At 38.4% G+C, this 19,510-nt stretch overlaps 1 protein-coding gene across 1 annotated transcript in view; it reads right to left on the reverse strand.

Annotated features, from left to right (window-relative positions):
- Nucleotides 1-3,071: 3,071 nt before the first annotated feature.
- DIAPH3 (diaphanous related formin 3) overlaps nucleotides 3,072-19,510 on the reverse strand; it is a 1,173,174-nt gene continuing 1,156,735 nt past the window's right edge. Inside the window, exon 28 of the mRNA XM_029602990.1 lies at nucleotides 3,072-4,947. Coding sequence (XP_029458850.1) covers nucleotides 4,691-4,947 — 257 coding nt within the window. The 3' untranslated portion in view covers nucleotides 3,072-4,690. The remainder of the gene's footprint in view (nucleotides 4,948-19,510) is intronic.

Raw genomic sequence — 19,510 nt, forward strand, 5'->3', positions numbered from 1 at the left:
GAGGAAGTCACCCAAGTTTCCCATGATGAGATTATTTCTCTCCCATAGGGGTGTTGCCCAGGCCAGAGTTGAACCAGTCAGGAAGGAGAGAATGTAGGTCACTTTGGTCCATTCTGAAAGAAAATTAGCAGCCTGCAGCTCAAAGGGAATTAAGCACTGATTGATGAACTCTTTGCCTTGGCCTTGAGGTCACTGGCAAACCTGGGTGGAGGTTTGCAGGTGTGGCCTGGATCCTGGAACCCAGACTGACACCGCTGGAGGTGTGACAGGTGCTAGAGCAGTTATATGTACCTGTAAGGTGTCTATGTGCATGGCCAGGTCCTGGAGCAGCCTTGCTATTTGGTTAAGTTGTTCTTGCTGCTGGACTCAGTGGGCCAAACCAGAAATGAACTGAAAAGAGGATGAGTCCACCAAGCTCATGGCCTCCGCAATCTGACATGGAGTGTGAGCCCTTGATTATAGTGTGGTTGATGTAGCCCAGCAGGCAAATCCACTAGTCCCATACCGACAGCTGGTGGACATGCTCTCACTGGGACAAGATCTTCACACCTATTTCAATCCCCTTCCCTGCAGGTTGAGCCCTTGGGGTCTGAAGGCTGACAGGGCTTAGGCAAGGGTCCTGTAGAGCAGCAGACAGATGGTGTTGGGTACGACCCAGGTCAGGACAGGCAGCAGACAAGCAGCGTGGAGATCTGGACAGAGGTCGGAGCAGACGGAGATCAGGCAGCATCAAGGTCCAGGCAGAGATCATGACAGGAGGAGATCAGGTAGCATCAAGGTCCAGGGAGAGGTCAGGGCAGGTGGAGAACAGGCAGCGTGGTCAGAATCCAAGGCCAAGTTCAGAACCAGAAGTCAGACAGAGATGGACAAGGCAATACTAGAGCTTGGCAGGATATAAGGAACGGGACACAGCAGGGGAACAAGGCAGAGACTGGGGCAAGGTTGGACCAAGGCACAGTAGGAACAAGTAAGGCAAGGCATGGCCCAGGAGTAAGACGGATACAGCAACACACATTGCAAGGAATGCAGGAAGAGCACTTGCTGAGGCAGCATCTGTGAAGTTTAAATCCCCAGCCCATGCTGACATCTCCTAGCACCTGCTGCTGTATCCCACCATAGGGCCTACAAGTCTGAGCTGGTGTGTGCACATGTGCTGGTGTGTGCACATGTGCCTTTGAATGGCAGTCTGCTGGCCATGAAGATGTGAAGGCAGGCCGGGAAAGGGATTTTCATTGGGTGTTCAGTCTGTCCAGTCTGCATTTTTGTGATTGGCTGTTAGTACCATCCCGTGATTAGGTTCAAATAGAGCCTGGGAAAGCCAAAATGGAGTATAGGATCTGAGGAAACGTTGAAGGCTGAAATTGAGCAGCACGATTTGTGAAACTGTGGAGAGTATGTATGATGGTTCATAAAGGTTTTTCTTTAGCTGTCATTTTCTTTAAAAGTTGTAGCTTCATATTTTTGCATCCTAGTTGTGGAGATAAAATTAAAAGAGTGCCAGCCCCTTACGAAGTAACTGACGAAACATGAGCCATGTCGGGCAGGAGTCTCTACTTGTGGACCTCCACATCTATTCGTCTTTGCTCAGCTTCTAGCGTGCAGCCACCAGCATAAAGAAGAATAAGATAAGTGCAATGGAACCGCATATGTTGTGCAATATTTAAGTGCATACAAATTACCAGCGGTAAAGCAGCATATAAAGGGTCAGCGGGAAGACGTTTAAACTTTGAATTGGTAGCGCTGTAGAGCTGTGCAGTTATTCACAAGCGCTGTGTAATATTAAAGGGAAAGCAATACATAAAGTGTTATAGTGCATATAAAGTGCCAGCAAAAAATATTTGAACTTTGAATTAATAGCACTAAAGCACTGGGTTATTGCCGACAAGCATTTGTTAATGGGAGAGTAATACATAAATTGCCAGCGGCTTGAAAAATTTGGACTTTGAATTGGTAGCGCTAAAGCACAGTGTAACTACTTGAGAGTGCTGTGTAACACCAACGGGAAAGCAGTATATAAAGTATCAGCGAAAACACTTCAATTCTGAATAAATAGCACTGTACAGCAGCGCTAAAGCGCGGTGTCTCCTAGGCCAGCGGGGAAGCAATATATAAATTGCCAGTGGGGAAACGTTTGAAACTTCAACTCTGAACAAAGTCGCTGTGCAACATAGCATATATTACTGAAAGTAGCACTTAATATTTGAAGATAGAATTTTAAAAAATATATAAGAAATATAAGAAATACATTTGTTATATCTGCTCATTGTTAAAAAGAAAAAAAGGGAAAACAGAGCAAAATCTGTGAGCAAGACCCATTAGGTGAACAAAATCTATTAGGAGTAAGACCCATGATTATATAAATGGAAAGATGGTGAATTAATGTACCTGTAGAATTACAGGATACACTAAGCAAGAGCTATCGATAATTAGTGTGAGTTAATACCAAGGTATCTCTACTAAATATATATATGAGGTCTTTACTCACTAAGAAAAAATACTTTTGAGGTCGGTGCTCATTTTTAATGTCTATTAATTACATCATATGAAGCAGTTTTGTTGATAATATAAGTAGATTTCCCATAGCAGCTGGGACATTTCCAGCATTCTGTACTTTATTGCAAATCTTTTAAGAACTGCCACAACCTAGGATGCAACATCTATTTCACTATCCCGTTTTGTATGTTCCCAACTCTATGTCTCAAGACATGACATTGTTAGTTTCCCTACTCTTCAATAGGTTCTCAGGTCAGTTATTTGCCTTTTCATGAATTTTACATATGCCTACTTCTAGTTTTACTGTCTCCATTGATTACTTGGTCTTAATGTTCACTTTAGTCTACTTATCTTTGATGCTCCTGTCAATATTCCTGACTATTGTGCATACTATAATATATGTGGCAGCTGAAGGAAAAATGTCAACAAATATTGATGAAAGAATTTTATTTGCATGATGCAAAATCCCTTACGGTTCAATTTTCAAAATAACCTTTTCCATTCTGTTTAGAGCAAAACTCTTAAGAAATTAAGACCTTCTAGTGTCCCTGTAACTACAAAAAAAAAAAGTTGCAGTGTTCCAGCTTTAATAATTAACTTTATTAATTTTGAAGGCAACATACAATAAAATATAAAAAGCAGCAGTGCTTGCAATGGCTTTTTCATTGAATAACCTAATACATGGCTATAGAGTTTATATGGCATATATAATGTAAAAGAAAAGTATACAACCATGCTGATTTCTAAATGTCTCATTATAAATTCTTAAATAAAATATAGTATGACCTCAAACAAAAAGGTAACATGGCCAATTCCCACTTTTAGATAAATGATGAAGGGCTATGCAGTTTAATTTTGTGAACTTACTGCATTATATTTGTACAGTCTAAAGAAAATATGCAGTTATAACAATTACTTATGAACATACTTCAGTGCCTTGAAATCTAATTATTCACTTTATTAGAAAATGAAATTGTTGGAAGTCCAGCTGTGAAGCAGTCAGCCCTTTGTTGCTAGGTTTTCCATTTGTATTTGCACCAAGTTCTATCTCATACAGGTAATGAAACAAACAAAAAAAAAAAAAAACTACTGGTGGGTAGTTGATGCTTTACCCATGGATAAGATTCATAGCACATATAATAAAAATTAAAAAACTAGGCTGATACAACTATCAAAATACATCTTAGCGTGAACAAACATGAAAAGAATCAGACAACCTGTGTATGCTATATAGAGAATTAAATGTATTGCATAGATTTTTTTTAAAACTAATATACACAGAGGAAATTAATTTCCTGTTCTTTTGCATATTAAGAATCACAAATTATTGCTGTAAACTTTATGCTAGATTCCTTGGTATAGGTTAGCAGCAGAAAGTGTTGCATTGGCTTCATTTGCTTAGCATTAAATGCATGTAACAAATATATATATATATATATATATATATATATATATGTCTATATCTAGATTGTGTCTATATATGTATCTGTCTATATTTGTTTTACTTTATAATTTTTTAGTGCAGTATTTTAGAAGCTTTATTGGCTCTGGAGAAATATGGATTACTTGTAAATTGGGATTTTATTGAAACAGAATGTGGTACATGAATTTTCAAAATCACAAATTTTTTCTTTAAAGGAAATGCCTTTGCCAAAGGGGCCCATACAGTTTCAAAATATCATTCACTATGTCATCTTTGGATAAATTTCATTTTGATCAAAAAAAAAAAAATGTACCATAACCTAAAGAGAATCCAGTGCCATGTAATAATACCATACTAGCTGGTGACAGAGTGACAAAGTAAGCACATGATTACAATTATCTAAATAACGATAACAAAGAAAAAACCTCAGTGCTCTGGTTACACGTCTGTCCATTAAACGCATTAGTATTATCAGTGTAATTTAACATTCTCAGTTTTGTAACTATATTAGATGTCCATTGATTCAAAGACCTGAAAACTGCTTTATAACCATATTCAGGCTAAAGTCTACAATATGCAGGCAGGGCAATAGATTCATATACCATCACACACACACACACACATATATATATATATATATATATACAATATGTTGTAGGAAGATGAGTATATATAAATGTGCTTGGTCAGTTAAACAAAACCAATGCATAATTTTAAAACACTAGGAGATTTTGGCCTATATTTAGAATCAGGTTAGTTTTTCTTACAGGTTTGTTACAAAGCCCGCAATCTTGCTAGCAGAGCCTCTACTTCAGGAACTGCCTCTATTTTTGAAACAGAGCTAACAGATTCGGCTCCCTTTTCAGAGTTGCATTCTACATTACAAGTCTCCTTCTCAACAGTTTTGCTTCTTGCAGTAGATGAATGAGTCTCTGCATCGTAATTAAGCTCTGTGGCAATTGGAGCCCTTGTCAAGTTGAAATTGATATTGTGGCGTGAACGTGACCTTTCTATTTGTGCCTTCTGGTTTTCTGCAGTGGGAAAGAAAAAAAAACCCAATTCCATCATGCAGTTAAACAAGTTTGCTGCCATCAAACCATGCAGTACAAATGTAGTGAACTTAAGATATACTCTGAAGTGGAATGTTTTTGAAATTCACAAGAAATGCTAAAGAAAAGTTAATCATGGAAGGCTGATAATAGTCAAGAATAAAAGAATGACTTGAAATAAAATAGCATTATAACCTTAAAGTAGCTTGTTTAGAAACAAGGATCAATTTATGGCAGGTGTGGCCGGAAGGAAATTAGACTAGAATGCATTCAGTATCTTTATGAAAGAAATGTGCATTTGCATATAAACCAAGTTAGATAAGAATGGCAAGGCAGAAATATATATGCTGTAAATCAGCATTCAGAATACATTGTAATCATCACTTTTTCAAAAGCATTACTACAAATGAATCATAATTAAACCTTTTTCTTTAATCAAGTAATTCCCTTTTATATTCTTTTCTACCAGGTTATCAAGTGGCACTGATCTTCACTTACCACACCTGCTGATGGAGTAAGTAGCACTACCTGCTAAAGAAACGGCTTTGCTTCTTGACTTTTCCAAAGATTTTGTTTGTCTAACAGGTATGCTGTTATACCTACCAGCCCTCAGTGCTGATCCAGCCTGTAGAGCGCAAACTTTTTTTTAAACAGACATATTCAATATTCATGTAACCTTGAACAGGAGCTTGAAAATAGCTTCAACAAACTTGACATGACATTTAAAGTTTTTCAGCTATTCCCTGAAAGATGTTCTATCATCCCAATAGTAATGACTTTGGAGCACAGGCAGTCACTCATGACAGTGTGTTTTATGTGAGTGCTGAAAATCCCTACCGAAAACAGCTTGTACATTAACAGGCGGCTGCTGAAGATATTTACTGCACTGTCATTTCCTGACCAGGGGCTCTTAGTGATGGATGAGTATTTTACCGAGTTTCTTGGACAATCTCAACGTATTTTAAAAGTATGATCACCTTTTGTCTGCTGGAGGAAAATAAATACCTTCTTTCTATCACCTTCTGCACTCAGTGGACAATCGTTACTTCAAAATCCTAACAGCATAGCAGAGTTCAAACTTTGTATTTGAGCACAAATAAGTAGTATTTTCCTATAATTTAATTTCAGAGGAGAGGGAATTTTTTTTTTTGGGTGTGTTACCCACACAACTGTATTTAAGTAAAATGGATAGGTTGGTCATGCTGTAAACATTTCTACAGTCACAAGCTTTGAAATAACCATGAAGGAAACTCCTTGGTTTTTGTTTTCTATTTTATTTCCAACTTCAAACGGTCTACATTTCTCCAACTTGAGTTTTATGCATGTGTGCATAATCAAGGCAACTGAAAAATCATAAAATAAAGCTTGCATAATTCATGTATAATAAAGCATTTGATAGAATCAGGAGCAGTTTTATGAAAATATTCATTGGTATTATTTTCATATAAAATGAAACACAGTGACAGACTCCAGGTTTTCTCAAGATGCTTGTATTTATTCTGAAATAAATACACCATTAAAGAAAAATGTCACCATCCACTAGGGAGATAATACTAAGAAAATAGTGCAGCTACATATGGCATGTAAGAGGATTTTTTCTCAAGAAGTGGAAATGTGAAATAGAATTGGGACACTTCCAGTCAAGTATGTCAACTGCTGTACCCCTTCATCAGCGCCTCCCTAGTAAATACACTAATGTACAAAATCTGTTCTGCTCAGTAAGCTTGGATCTTTTGTTTAGATTACTTTCACATATGGGGGAAAAATACAAGAAAATGGGTGAATGTTTCATGATGCCCAGTTTTCCACTTTGGTATTGAAACTGGCAGCTTAATGACATTTTAAAGTGCTTGAATCTCCCTGAGATTACAATTTAACTAAACTGGCCGGTTATCCTGTAAGAAACTAAACTAAAAACCAACAAATGTGATTCTAGGTGTAGGGGTGGCATGGGCACATGAAAAGTGTCAACCATGGTCATTGGGTGCTCTACTAACTATAAGAGAAATTTGAATCAATGGTTTAAAAATTGGTGGGGGGGGGGGGGGGGGGGGGTGGGGGTGGGGAGTAAGAGTTGAAGGGGAATGATTATCTCATAAGGCCAGTTTCCCTGTAAGCAAGTAGCCTAAAAATCCAGGTTCATAAAATCTACTTTGCAAAATCAACACAATTACCAAAGGGCATCTGAAAATTGTTTTTTTATTTTTTGTTGCTTGGTGTTGTCCTGGAATAAGAAGATGTGTTTTGGAGAGAGAGGCAATGGAGGGATGGAAATTCCTGTGGTGTGGGAGAGGGGACATTATGGGGAGCTTGGAAATGTGGGGAGAAGGAAAAACTGGCAGAATTCTGCCTTTCAGACACTTCAAAGTGGATTATAGAGGGATCACAATCTCCAGCTATGATAAATTGAAGTATGTGTATTGTATGGTGGGAAGGGTTTAAGATGAGTATATTGTTTAATTGTATTTTCTTTTAAGAGACTGGGTTGGATATGTTACTTCTCTCACGAAGACATGGTTATCAGAATCTATTAGGGCTACTATCTCTTTGATGTGCTTTCAGAGTTCTCTTTTTATATCGGGATAGGGAGGGAAGGAGTAGGATGTATTTTTGGAGGATTGCCTGTTTTGCAGTTGCCATTTGCAACTATGGATGGTTGTGAGGCTGTACTTCTTAAAGTAGGTCTTGTAGACCCTATGGGTATATTGATTTCATATTGCTCTCCTGTTGTAGAATTGCAAGTATAGGAGAGTATTCAAGAAAGGATTTTGGATTTGATTCTATAGTTTGCTTCTTTATTAGTAGGGGATTTTAATTTATATTATGATCATTTAAGTTTTGTGGGTGGTACAGAGTATGCGGGCACTTTTTCAATGCTATGGATTAAAATAATTGGTGCTTGGCTCTACCCACAAGGGCAGACATTTTAGATCTGGGTTATTAGTTCAGACCATTTCTGAGCCTAATGCAATATAAAGCGCGGAAAGTGGGTGCTGAAAAGTCAGCGCCCGCTTTCCTAATGTGCGCATTGCGCCCGCAAGGGGCGGGGGCGCTATGCAATAATCAAATTAGGGCTTGCACGACCTTAGCACCTCCTTGCTAACGCGACCCTGCCGTGGCTGCCGGTTATGAAGACCGACGCCGGTAAACTCGGCGTCAGTCTTCATAACTCGGCGGTCTGCAGAGTTATTTTTCTTTTATTTTTTTACTTTAAAAAAGAAGTAAAGAAAAGCAGTTTTTTCTGCTTTTCTGTACTTCTTTTACCTGCGCTCAGCTATTAACGCCTGCTCCAGGCAGGCGTTAATAGCTGAGCGATAAATGTGCGTCTGAGACGCACATTTATTTTTTTGCATGCGGAGTGAATGAGCGATATTACATTCACTCCATGTCTGACACTGGTTAAATAGGCGCTAATCCCCCTATTGCATTAGGAGGTGGATTAGTGCCTCTTTAACCCGCGTCGGCTGAGTGCACTGTATTGCAACGGCCCCTCTATGAGGTGAATGATTGAACTTGGCATGGTTTGGACCTGATACCATGGTCACATCATTAGGTTATCATATTTTCTTTCAGACAGCAGATTATGGAAAAAGGAGTAAGGTGTGAGAGGCAGGATGAAAAATGGCATGGGGAAAATTGATGAGGATGTTTTTGGAATGTGAATGAATAATTTGGTACCTGAGGAGATAGAAGGTGGTATGTATTTTATTGTATGTATTTGTATGTTATTGGAACAGTGGGATGGGGTTGTAAGTTTGGTGTTAGATGATATATCTCTAATGAAATGAATTATATATAGGTAAGCAGTAGATGGGGTGGTTGTCGCCAGAACTTAGAGCTGAGTAGAGTACTCTGGCGCTTAGAGTGTCTGTGGAGAAGGACTGGATTATAATCCAGTCCTTCTCACTTTTGTGAGGACTGGATTATAGACTGGAGTATTGACTGGAAGAAAATGGCTAACAGATATGGGTTGGTTCAGGAGGCAAAGAAAAATGCTTTTTCTAATATTATATGATCAGATGAGTCTACTAGTAGGGAGATCTTTAGGGTAGTGAAAACTCTTCTTCCTAAGGAGAAGAAAGATAATTTGGCGGGAATGTTAGATTGTATTGCTTTTTCTTTGTTGTTAGTAATAAGATTAAGGTTTTGCTCCAACAGTTACAGTTGGATAGAAATAGTATAAGTTCAGGAGCATAAAAGGGAGGTATTGCAGTGATCAGTTGTGCGAGTTCCAATGATTACTGTGAGGGATGCAGAAGATTTTGGCGTACATGAAGCCTACAGGTAAGTCCATCATATTTAATAAAAATTGTCAGGAAAAGAATTCGAATGGTTGACTAAGATTATAATAGTGTCACTGAGGGATGGTTGTCTTCCAGAGAATTTGTAAAGGTCTGTGGAAAATCTAATTTTGAAGAAACATCATTTGGATTCAACAAAGCTACATGCCAGTTTCTAATTTGCCTTTTTTTGGGAAATTATAGAAAAAGATAGTCAATTATCAGAATTTTTGGAAGCTTCTGGTGACTGGTCGGATAGGCAGTCAGTTTAGATCTGGACATGGCTCAGAACTGAAGATTATCTCCTTAGCAGATGACTTTCGCTACCTTGATGCTGGTCGGTCAATATTTTTGATCATTAGACTTTTCCAGCGCATTTGATCTGGTGGACCACCACCTATTCTTGGAGAGATGTGAGTAGATGGGTTTCAGCAGGCAGGTGTTAGCCTGGATTGCTTCCTTTTTGGAAAGGGGAACACAGGTGGTGCAGGTGGCAGGGACATACTTGCAACCAATGGGCCTGATTTTGAAAAGCATTTACCCATGTAAAACTGAGTTTTGCACGTGTAAATGCACTTTACTCATGTAAGTGGACTTTTGAAAATTGCTACGATATATGCCATTGAATTGTCCATAGGATTTACTTGCGTAAGTGCACTTTACATGAGTAAATGGCTTTTGAAAATTGCTCAATAGTATGTTACATTTATACATGTAACTCCTTTGAAAATTCACCTAAATGGTTTTACAGATGGGGGTTCCTCTGGGCTCTTACCTTTCACCCTTGTTGTTTAACATTTTTATGCATCCTGTAGCTGATCCTTTTTCAGGAGCTTGATGTCAGTCTATATATATATATATATATATATATATATATATATATATATATATATATATATATATATATATATATATATATATTTATCCAGATAGCATCCAGTTTCTGGTGTGTATTGATTCAAGCATTGCTACAACTGTTGATCTGGTTAATAACTAACAAGGATCTCTTGTTGAGTGAATGCTAGTAAACTTGTTTTGAATAAGGCCAAAACAGAATATCTTGGAATAAGGAAGATGACTGCTTGGAGAACCAGATGGTACAGTCTGTATTGGATGGCTGTGTTAAAGAGATTTTGGATAGTGTTAAAAGTGAGTCACGTTAGACCCGAGCTTCTCTTTGGTACTGTACATTTCTTAGGTGGCTCAGCATGCCTACTTGCAATTACTAATGGCTAGGCAATTTGAAGCTCTCTTTGAACGGTTTTGCTTTCTGAACAGTGGTTTCATCTTTAATTCTTGGGGGTGTGAGATTACTGACTTTTTTTTTTTTTTATAGAGATGCCGATTGCTGTGATCAAGAAGCTCCAACTTATTCAAAATAGTGCAGCTAGGTTAATTTTTAGTAAGACTAGAAATGAGAGTGCTGTTCCATTGTTAGTTCACTTTCATTGGTTACTGGTGTTAGAGAGAATAAAGTTTAAATTACCAACAGTGGTTTTTCACTGTTTGTGGAGTAATGGTATGTTCTAGGTTGGGTTTTGCGGTCTTTGCAGGAATTCCAATTGTCAACTTCAGTGGGATATGGATTTCAGTTGCAGTATTTTCGTAAAAGAGCTTTTGCTAGCATAGCTCCACAACTATAGAATATGTTACCATTTGCAATGTGGTCAGAACTGAGCTACTATATCAAAAATTCAGGAAACATGTTAAGTCTTTTCTGTTCTCTAGTGCTTGAGTAGATGGGGTTGCAGGGGTAAAGGGTTTAGCAGTGAAGTTTTTTTTTTTAATTTTTACATTTTTATGTATGTTTTTCTTGTAAACTGCTCTGATAGTTTTGCTTATGGTGGGGTATATACATTTTTAAATAAATAATTTTTCTATAAAAGAATACTTTATGTGGACTGAATAAAAAAACTTTTCTTTTAGCATTGATCGGCTGATGGTCTGCAGGGTGCATGTGTCTTTGTTCAAATTTTTGTGACTCTCTCAAAGCCACTTCTTTCAAATGCCCCATACTATATTTTCTTTTCTTGTAATAATTATTTCTATTTAATTTTGACATATTGCAAAAGACAAATTTCAGAGACATTTATGTATTGATTTATTATTTTACTGTACTTAGAAAGGGTAATTTTAATACTGCCCATGTAGGTTATAATGACTTTTAAATGAAATTATGCAGATAAGTTTGCTTAGAAAATTATCTGAAATAATGTACAAAAAAAACTACCTGCAAAGTTTTATATCTGATCTTTGCAGGGTGTCATCTTTGCATGTATTTTATGTACATATTTTTTAAATCAAAAGTATGGGCACAAATCCCAATGCTGCAGCCTGGAATATCTTTTTTTTTTCACACAAAACGTTGGACAACTTTTTAACAAACAATTCACATCTTCAAACCCTTTTATGCATGAAAATGTTGAAAATTACCCCACTGTCTCTTACATTTAATGCCATGTCTGTTCATATCTGGGAATGGGCTTTTGTGTTTTTTGTAAGCAAGCAGCAGCTGTGGAAGCTTGAAGATAGAGTCTGTGACATGTCTAGAGTATAACATGTATATATATATATATATATATATATATATGTAATAATAATTTAAACCATGAATGCACCTGTAAAGAAAATGTTTATTTTACAAATCAGGTTTTGAAAATCTTATTACTGCTGCTTAATTAGTTACATGTAGTGATGTCAAACCTCACTGAAACTCATTTAAAATATCATTTCTAATTATAGTGGTGGTGAAAGAAGGTTGCTTAACATACTATTTGAATGTGAACTCTCAAGAAGAACAAACTGTTGATTTGTTACATTTATGCAATGTGTTAAATGTAAAAGCACTTTTGTTGAATATATATCTACAACAATGCTTAATTTTAAAGTTTATTATACTAACAGCCACGTCCATTCAGGTACTTTGGATGCATGACTGCGCTCAGATCCAAATTATTTCAGAGGGCAAAAAGCGCTTGCACTTCATTAGAACAATTATGATTGGTCTGCTTGCTCAGTGTGTTTATGTCAGTTTTCAACTTGCCCAAGGCAGTGTCTAAGAATATGGAGATAAGTACAACTGATGACTCCATTAGCTCTTGAAAGCTAGTGACAAATTTTATACCTATCCGATGTATCTTGTTTGTTGACCTTTACTTTAGAGGTAGAAACGTTTTCATTTTACAGATTTTCAATTTCTTTTTCTCTTCACATTTTTTAAAAACATTTATGTGCCTGTCTATAAACCTATTTGGCCACACTACCAGAGAACCCAACATATAATATCACAAAGAACACAAATATAAACATACAAAAATGTTTATTTAAGAATAACACAACATCTGTCTAAACAGTTAAATACTAACCATTCACCCAATCACACCATTCATTCATTAATATTAAAATTCAACACAGTGCATCAAAAATGGACCTAATTGAATTGCCCAACACTTACAATATGTTACCAGTTGATTTTACACCTTTGTAAAACGCTGATTATAGTGGGCAATAGAATTTATATTGCCCACTATAATCAGTGTTTAGTTTTTGCTGTAAAGGTGTAAAATCAACTGTTTACATATTGTTTACATATTGTAAGTGTTGGGCAATTCAATTAGGTCCATTTTTGATGCACTGTGTTGAATTTTAATACTAATGAATGAATGGTGTGAACAGTTGATTTTACACCTTTGTAAAACGCTGATTATAGTGGGCAATAGAATTTATATTGCCCACTATGATAAGTGTTTAGTTTTTGCTGTAAAGGTGTAAAATCAACTGTTTACATATTGTTTACATATTGTAAGTGTTGGGCAATTCAATTAGGTCCATTTTTGATGCACTGTGTTGAATTTTAATATTAATGAATGAATGGTGTAATTGGGTGAATGGTTAGTTAGTATTTAACTGTTTAGACAGATGTTGTGTTATTCTTAAATAAACATTTTTGTATGTTTATATTTAAGTATTCTTTGTGATATTATATGTTGGGTTCTCTGGTAGTGTGGCCAAATCTATTGAATATAGAGAACCTATTTCAGATTAGCCCTCTGTGTTTGTATTACCTTGGTGGTGTCTATAAACCTAGGCATGTTACACAAAAAATATAGTTGACAAATTAGACCACGTAAAATAGTGACTTTTAATACCAAAATCAGAAAGAGGAGATATTCTATGGAGGCAAGAACATTTTGCAACTATAGAATTGCAGAAAACTAGGGGTCTTGTTTGGGCGTGATACTGTAGCTTTGTGTGAGATGTGGTTTATCAGGGACTGGTTTATTTTTTAAAATTTAATTTTCTTTATTAAAGTCAAAATTAAACATAAGCATTATATACATGCCATAAATTTCAGATAGAATTGTATAATCTTCATCAAACAAAAACATATAAAGAAACATTCTTAAATGATTAAGAAAATCAATTGATATTTTCAAACACAACATAATTGTATTGCAATTTTTCTCACTGATTCTACCTGACTTTACAATGCAATCAGGGGAGAACAAAAGTGGAATTATAGCATATTTACTAATCCATATATAAACAATTGAAAAAAGAGAGTAGTGGGATTATCTAATTTATACTAGTACTGCTAGACGGACCTGGCCTGGAAACACTTTTTGAATTAAGAAAAGATTCCAATTGATCTGGCTCCATGAAAACATACCTGTTATTTTCAAAATTAAGTACACATATACATGGGAATTTTATCATTATTTTCGCACCAATTTGGCACGCTCTAGGACAAAGAGTAAGAAATGTCTTTCTTCGCAATTGGGTTGGTTTTATAATATGTGGAAAAATCCATATTTTCCCACCAAGATAAAGCTTATTTCTATTTTGAAAGAAACTCTTTAATAGCATGTCTCTCTCTTCGGATATAGCAAATTTCACAAGCAATGCCCCTCTCTTCTCTAATTGTACTTCTTGTGTCGTTTCAAGAAATTCTGACAAATCTTCATATGGTGTTGGTGACTCCGGATGCCTCCCTCAAACTTCACTGTCCCCTTTCTCTCCAGCACCTTTTGCTCCAGCCCAGGTGGAAAATAGGCTTTCAAAATTCTCGGCATTTCACCATTGGCAATAGATAATATTTCTTGGAAGAACTTTTTAAGTTGTTCCTTGGGGTATATTAATTTACATTTTGGGAAATTAATTATTCTTAGATTATTATATCTAAGATTATTTTCCAGAGTTTCCATCCTTTTCTCTAGCCTAGAGTCTCCATGAATAAAGCCCATTTGAATTTGCTTTATCTGATTTGTCCATCCATCTCTTGAATTTTAGTAGCCTTCGCTAATACGACGAGGTTTACCGTATTAAATTGGTCTTGAAAGACTTTAATCATTACCATTAGAGAGATAATTGCATTTTCAAGAGTAGATATTCCATTCCACAAAGAATCTAAGGTAAAGTTTTCAGGTTTATTTAGAAGCTTAGTTTCTAAAGGATTTACCGTTGTAGTTCGCACTGATTCTTCCAATCCAGCCTGTTCCGTCTGGCTCCTTCCTGCGGCAATGGTTAATGGCAGAGAACTGCCCCCTCCGCTCAACACGCCATGTTCAGCTCTCTCAGGGCGATTAAGGTCCCTTCGCCCTGAGTCTGCCCCATTGCACCTGCTGCAGAGCATACCTTGAATGTTTCCTCCATATGCAGCATCACTGGCAGTAAAGATTCCACTGGCTCCAGCGCGCCTACACGGGCATGGTGGGAAGGTGTGACCAGATCTGCAGGGCTCAAAGATATCTCGTCAAAAGACACAGGAGTTTGCTCCTCCTCCGGTGCCCTAGCCGACTCTCCTGGAGATTCACCCGCAACGGAGAAGAACTCCCGGATTTTCGTTGGAACTGGGGTAGGCTTAAAAGGGGGGGGGGGGGGGGGTCGAGGTTCCCTCCCTTACCTTCCCTTTTTGTATGTGGCATTACAGTCTCAGGCAATCGAGAGAACAACAAACGATTCCAGACCGGGAGTTCAACCAAATGCATCCTCTCTTCACGACGCCATTTTGTTCCCAGAGACTGGTTTAAATACCATGCAACAGTCACACCTTACAGTAAGGATTAATGAAAAGCAACAAAGGTTCAAAACATAACACGGGTCTCCTGACTTGCAGATTACAGAAAACAAAGTAGTTGAACAATGCGGATTCTCTTTCTGGAAAGACAAGGGGGAAGATCTAGCACAGTCATGCGTGTTTGGATTGACCCACCTCAGACCCCGTCCTCTAGAAACAATGACACTGTGCCAGCGGGGACCTCCCTACTGGCTAGAACTTAAAAGCAGCAGTGCAGACAGGGTGGATCTACTTGCTAGCCAATGACTACCTGATTTGGCATAGCTCCACCCATGAATACCCAAGACCAACAGCTTTAGCTGCCTTCTCAGTTCCCACAAATCTATTAGAGTTTCAGCCCCATACCTCCTGGACCAAGGGTTCAAACCCCACCCACAGCTCTTACATGATTGTACATTGTCTCTATGTAAATGAGGCTATGTATTCACTAAGTTTATATATTTCCTTAAGGTTGTGACTATGAATGTGCACAGCTATGAGCATCGCTTGGCAGAATGAAAGTGTATTTAACATTAATTTATTTATCTAGCTGTTCTATATTCCAAAAAATCCAACCAAATGTGTACTGCAGATTACAATGTAACATTCATAATATGCAGAATTATAGAACATGATGGCAGATAAAGACTGTACAGCTCAGCTTTATAGTCCATCCCTCTCCCTCATAATTTATCTGTGCTTATTCCATGCTCTCTAGATTTCTGAAACTGTCCTTATCTACACAACCCCATCACCATTTCTATAATAATGCTAGCAGCCGCAACCGTAACTTTGTGTCGCCGGCATCCCTTCCACCCGTACCCCTTATTGAGCTTATTTATGTATAAGTTCGTTAACAAAGAAACTCTAATACCATTATTGGAATAATAAGGCTGCAGCTTTATTTAACACATGATTACATTCTAAACAATTGGTACCCGAGCTGGTATGTGTCTCCGCTGCTGTCCGCTGTGCGGACCAGGCAGGGCAGCCTTGCTCCATGGGCCCCCCGCATTGTCCCCAAGCAAGGGGGCCCCGACCATCGGCGCATGTTGCGCCCCCTCTTTGCATCGCCCAAGATGCTGATTGGCTGCCACACCATCCCGTGATGCCACCGGCACCACTTGCAAGATGCCCCACCGGCCCGGGTAACCACTCCTCCCTCTAAGCTGTGATATTAACACAGATTGTACATTTTGTCAAAGAATACTCACTAACAAGTGTTTACTATCTGTCAGATAGCTTAACATGTTGCAACATGCTTCTACAGATGCACTGTGATTTCTTTGCTTACGAGTAACATCGCAGTATAACTGCTCCTCCTTTGACATTCCAACCATTAAATAGACAAAACTTCTCCTTATACCTGATTACTTAATAGAGGGTGGGTGGGTTGCTGGCGAGAGGTGAAAAAGGGGCCTTGTCTTGGCCCTTTAAGGGGCCGTTGACGTCATTGCTGTGCGCCGCCATTCCGCCCCCTCCCCCAGCTCTGATGGCGATGATGTGACCAGCCGGGGAGGGGAGGAGTTGAGCCATGCTGCGGCCCGCCGTACTGCCGTGCCGTACGCTCGCCCACTCCCCTCTCCCCCCCATCAGGACACAGTCTCTTGTGCAGCGCTTCGGTTATGGGTTGGCTCTGGTCATGAAGGCTCAGGCCCACCCATAGACATATTTCCTTAGGTTTCTCCTAAGTTAACTTTTTGCCCTTATCTCATGACACTCATTCTAGAGCCTGCTGTCTGTTGAAAGAAGCCAGCAATTATTCCTTGGAGGTATTTAAATGTCTCTATCATATCTCCTCTTTCCCTCATTTCCTCCAGGGTATATGTGTTTAGATCTTTAAATCTGTCCTCATAAGCGATGGTAAAAACAGAAAGATGCTTGGCTGCATAGGGAAAGAGATGGTCAGCAGAAAAAGAGAGGTGATATTGCCTCTGTGTAGGACCCTGGTAAGACCTCATTTGGAATACTGTGTACAATTCTGGAGACCACACCTTCAAAAGGATATAAACAAGATGGAGTCAGTCCAGAGGGTGGCTACTAAAATGGTCAGTTCTAAAGCAATTCTTTTTTGTAACATTCATTAAATAGGTAATGAACTATTTTTCTTTTACTACACCTGTTAAAATTTAGCATTCATAGCACATGAGCATAATTAGCATGCACACTAACACAAAAAAGTATAGTAATGTCCAACTGAGTGCCAGGGACAGTAACTTTTAAACAGGTAGATGGGTGCACATACGTGTGCGTTTGTCAGCCCACGGCCATTCTATAACATATGTGTGTATGTTTTAAAATAGCCTGACCACATGCACATGTATGCGCAATTATAAGTGGACATGCGCCTATGAGCGCAAATGCCGATTCTACTGCATAAGTGGGGAGGATTTAAGACATACGCGCTGACACCATTACCAGTTTTACCAGTTCATTCCCAGTTTGCCCAGGTTAAAGAATAGGACTTCCAAAGCTCCCTAAGTTTAAAAGCCCTGATCCTTAAAACTGCGCCGAACTGTCTATTTGTCTTTATTTTATTACTTACACGTCATCCATAGCAGAAGTAAAGTTACATGGCAGGAGTCCCCGGCATGCACATGTGCGAGTAAGTATTTATGCGCAGATTTCAATGTGAAATCCAGGAATGCCCACACCCGCCCCATTTTTGGAATTTATTTGTGCGTCTAGCAGCACTTACATGAGTGGCTTTCTAAATCCTCTTGGGGTGCGCTGGTCTAACTTGTGCACATATCTCTTGGTTTTGGCACACGCCAGGCTTTTAAAATTCACCTTTAAGTGTGTGAATGTTATAAAAATGGCATATACAGGAAGTCCCTGATGTAAGGCATTTTGAGTAATAATGATTTAGAGTTAAAATATTTATAATTTGATACCCTTTATCCAACTTTCACGGCGACAGTTCAGTTTCTATGTAAACCGGTGCGATATGTATCCTATACAGGTACATCGGCATATAAAAGTTAAAAATAAATAAATAAATAAATAAATTTTGAGCCATGAGACCCAGAGTTTGAGCCAACTTCCTAGGTGTATTCAGGTATTTTAGGAGGCTAAACAGAGGGGCTCTGGGTTCTAATGGAAGGCTAGATCTATTAAAATGTCCTTCACTATCCTCTGTGCACAAATAGGAAAAGCAATATCTTCAGATAGGGATCCATTTCTTGCTGTTGTGGAGAGAGCTCCAAGCAGTCCTCTTCAGTAATATAGTTGTCGGTCAAATCAGGTTTAGAGACCACAGAATTCTCTGACTTCAACTCTTCTGTCATCTGAAGAGGAGTTTGAGGATGAGCTAGCCTAGGCACAGCAGGAGCAGATGGCTCAGGTTTCATTACAAACCTTCCCAGGACTGAGGTCAAGATGTTCAACAATGTGATGACATACAAGAAAGCTTAGTCTCCTCTTGGTGCTGGCACCATTGTGAAAAATCAAAATGATGTCAATGTGCCCATTGCCTATGGAGATGTAATTAAAGGTAGCTTGCTCAACATTCACTTGAATTGAATCCACCAAAACATATGACAACACATGTGAAATATCAATTTAATATCCTGGTAATCATCTTATCTCATTTGAATCTTTGCTATAGACAAGAGTTAAGCCTTCTAAGGAACTGATCATCTTTGAAGACTGTATGAAGTTATTACTTGAAGTCCTGTGGAGGATCCTAGAGACTGATGTGGTTTGTTTTCAAGATGGGAGATCAGGTAGTCCTCTAATTATGGCTGCTTCTGTGCATGGGCAACCTCCAAATTGTACTGGCCCTTTTAACTGTGCATTGATGAGGAGTGCTGTTACCTCAGAGCCTCTGCCCAATGCTTGCCTGATTCCTTTGAGGCCTTGTGGTGACTAGAGCCTGGGAATTGGGGTTTGTCTTGACACCTCAGCCTGTCCTTGATCCAAATCATTAAATTGGATGAGGACTGATTTGAAAAGGCCTGGCCACCAACATGACTGTGGTTCCTTCCCTAAGCCTTTCAGCTGGTCTTATTTGTATTAAGCATGTAGGTGAAAAGCTTATTCTACTGGACATGAACCACTTTCAACCATATATTTGCACAGAAGCCACATGAACAGATTTGGCTTTTACTCAGAAGCTTAAAGTATTCTGCATTAGGGATATCTTCTGCAAGCCCTTTGGGTACCTCTTGAAACTGCTGGCTTACTTCTTGGGTGCTGGGTTGAAACTGAC

Source organism: Rhinatrema bivittatum, chromosome 5 (genome assembly GCF_901001135.1).
Source record: "Rhinatrema bivittatum chromosome 5, aRhiBiv1.1, whole genome shotgun sequence".
Lineage (NCBI taxonomy): Eukaryota > Metazoa > Chordata > Amphibia > Gymnophiona > Rhinatrematidae > Rhinatrema > Rhinatrema bivittatum.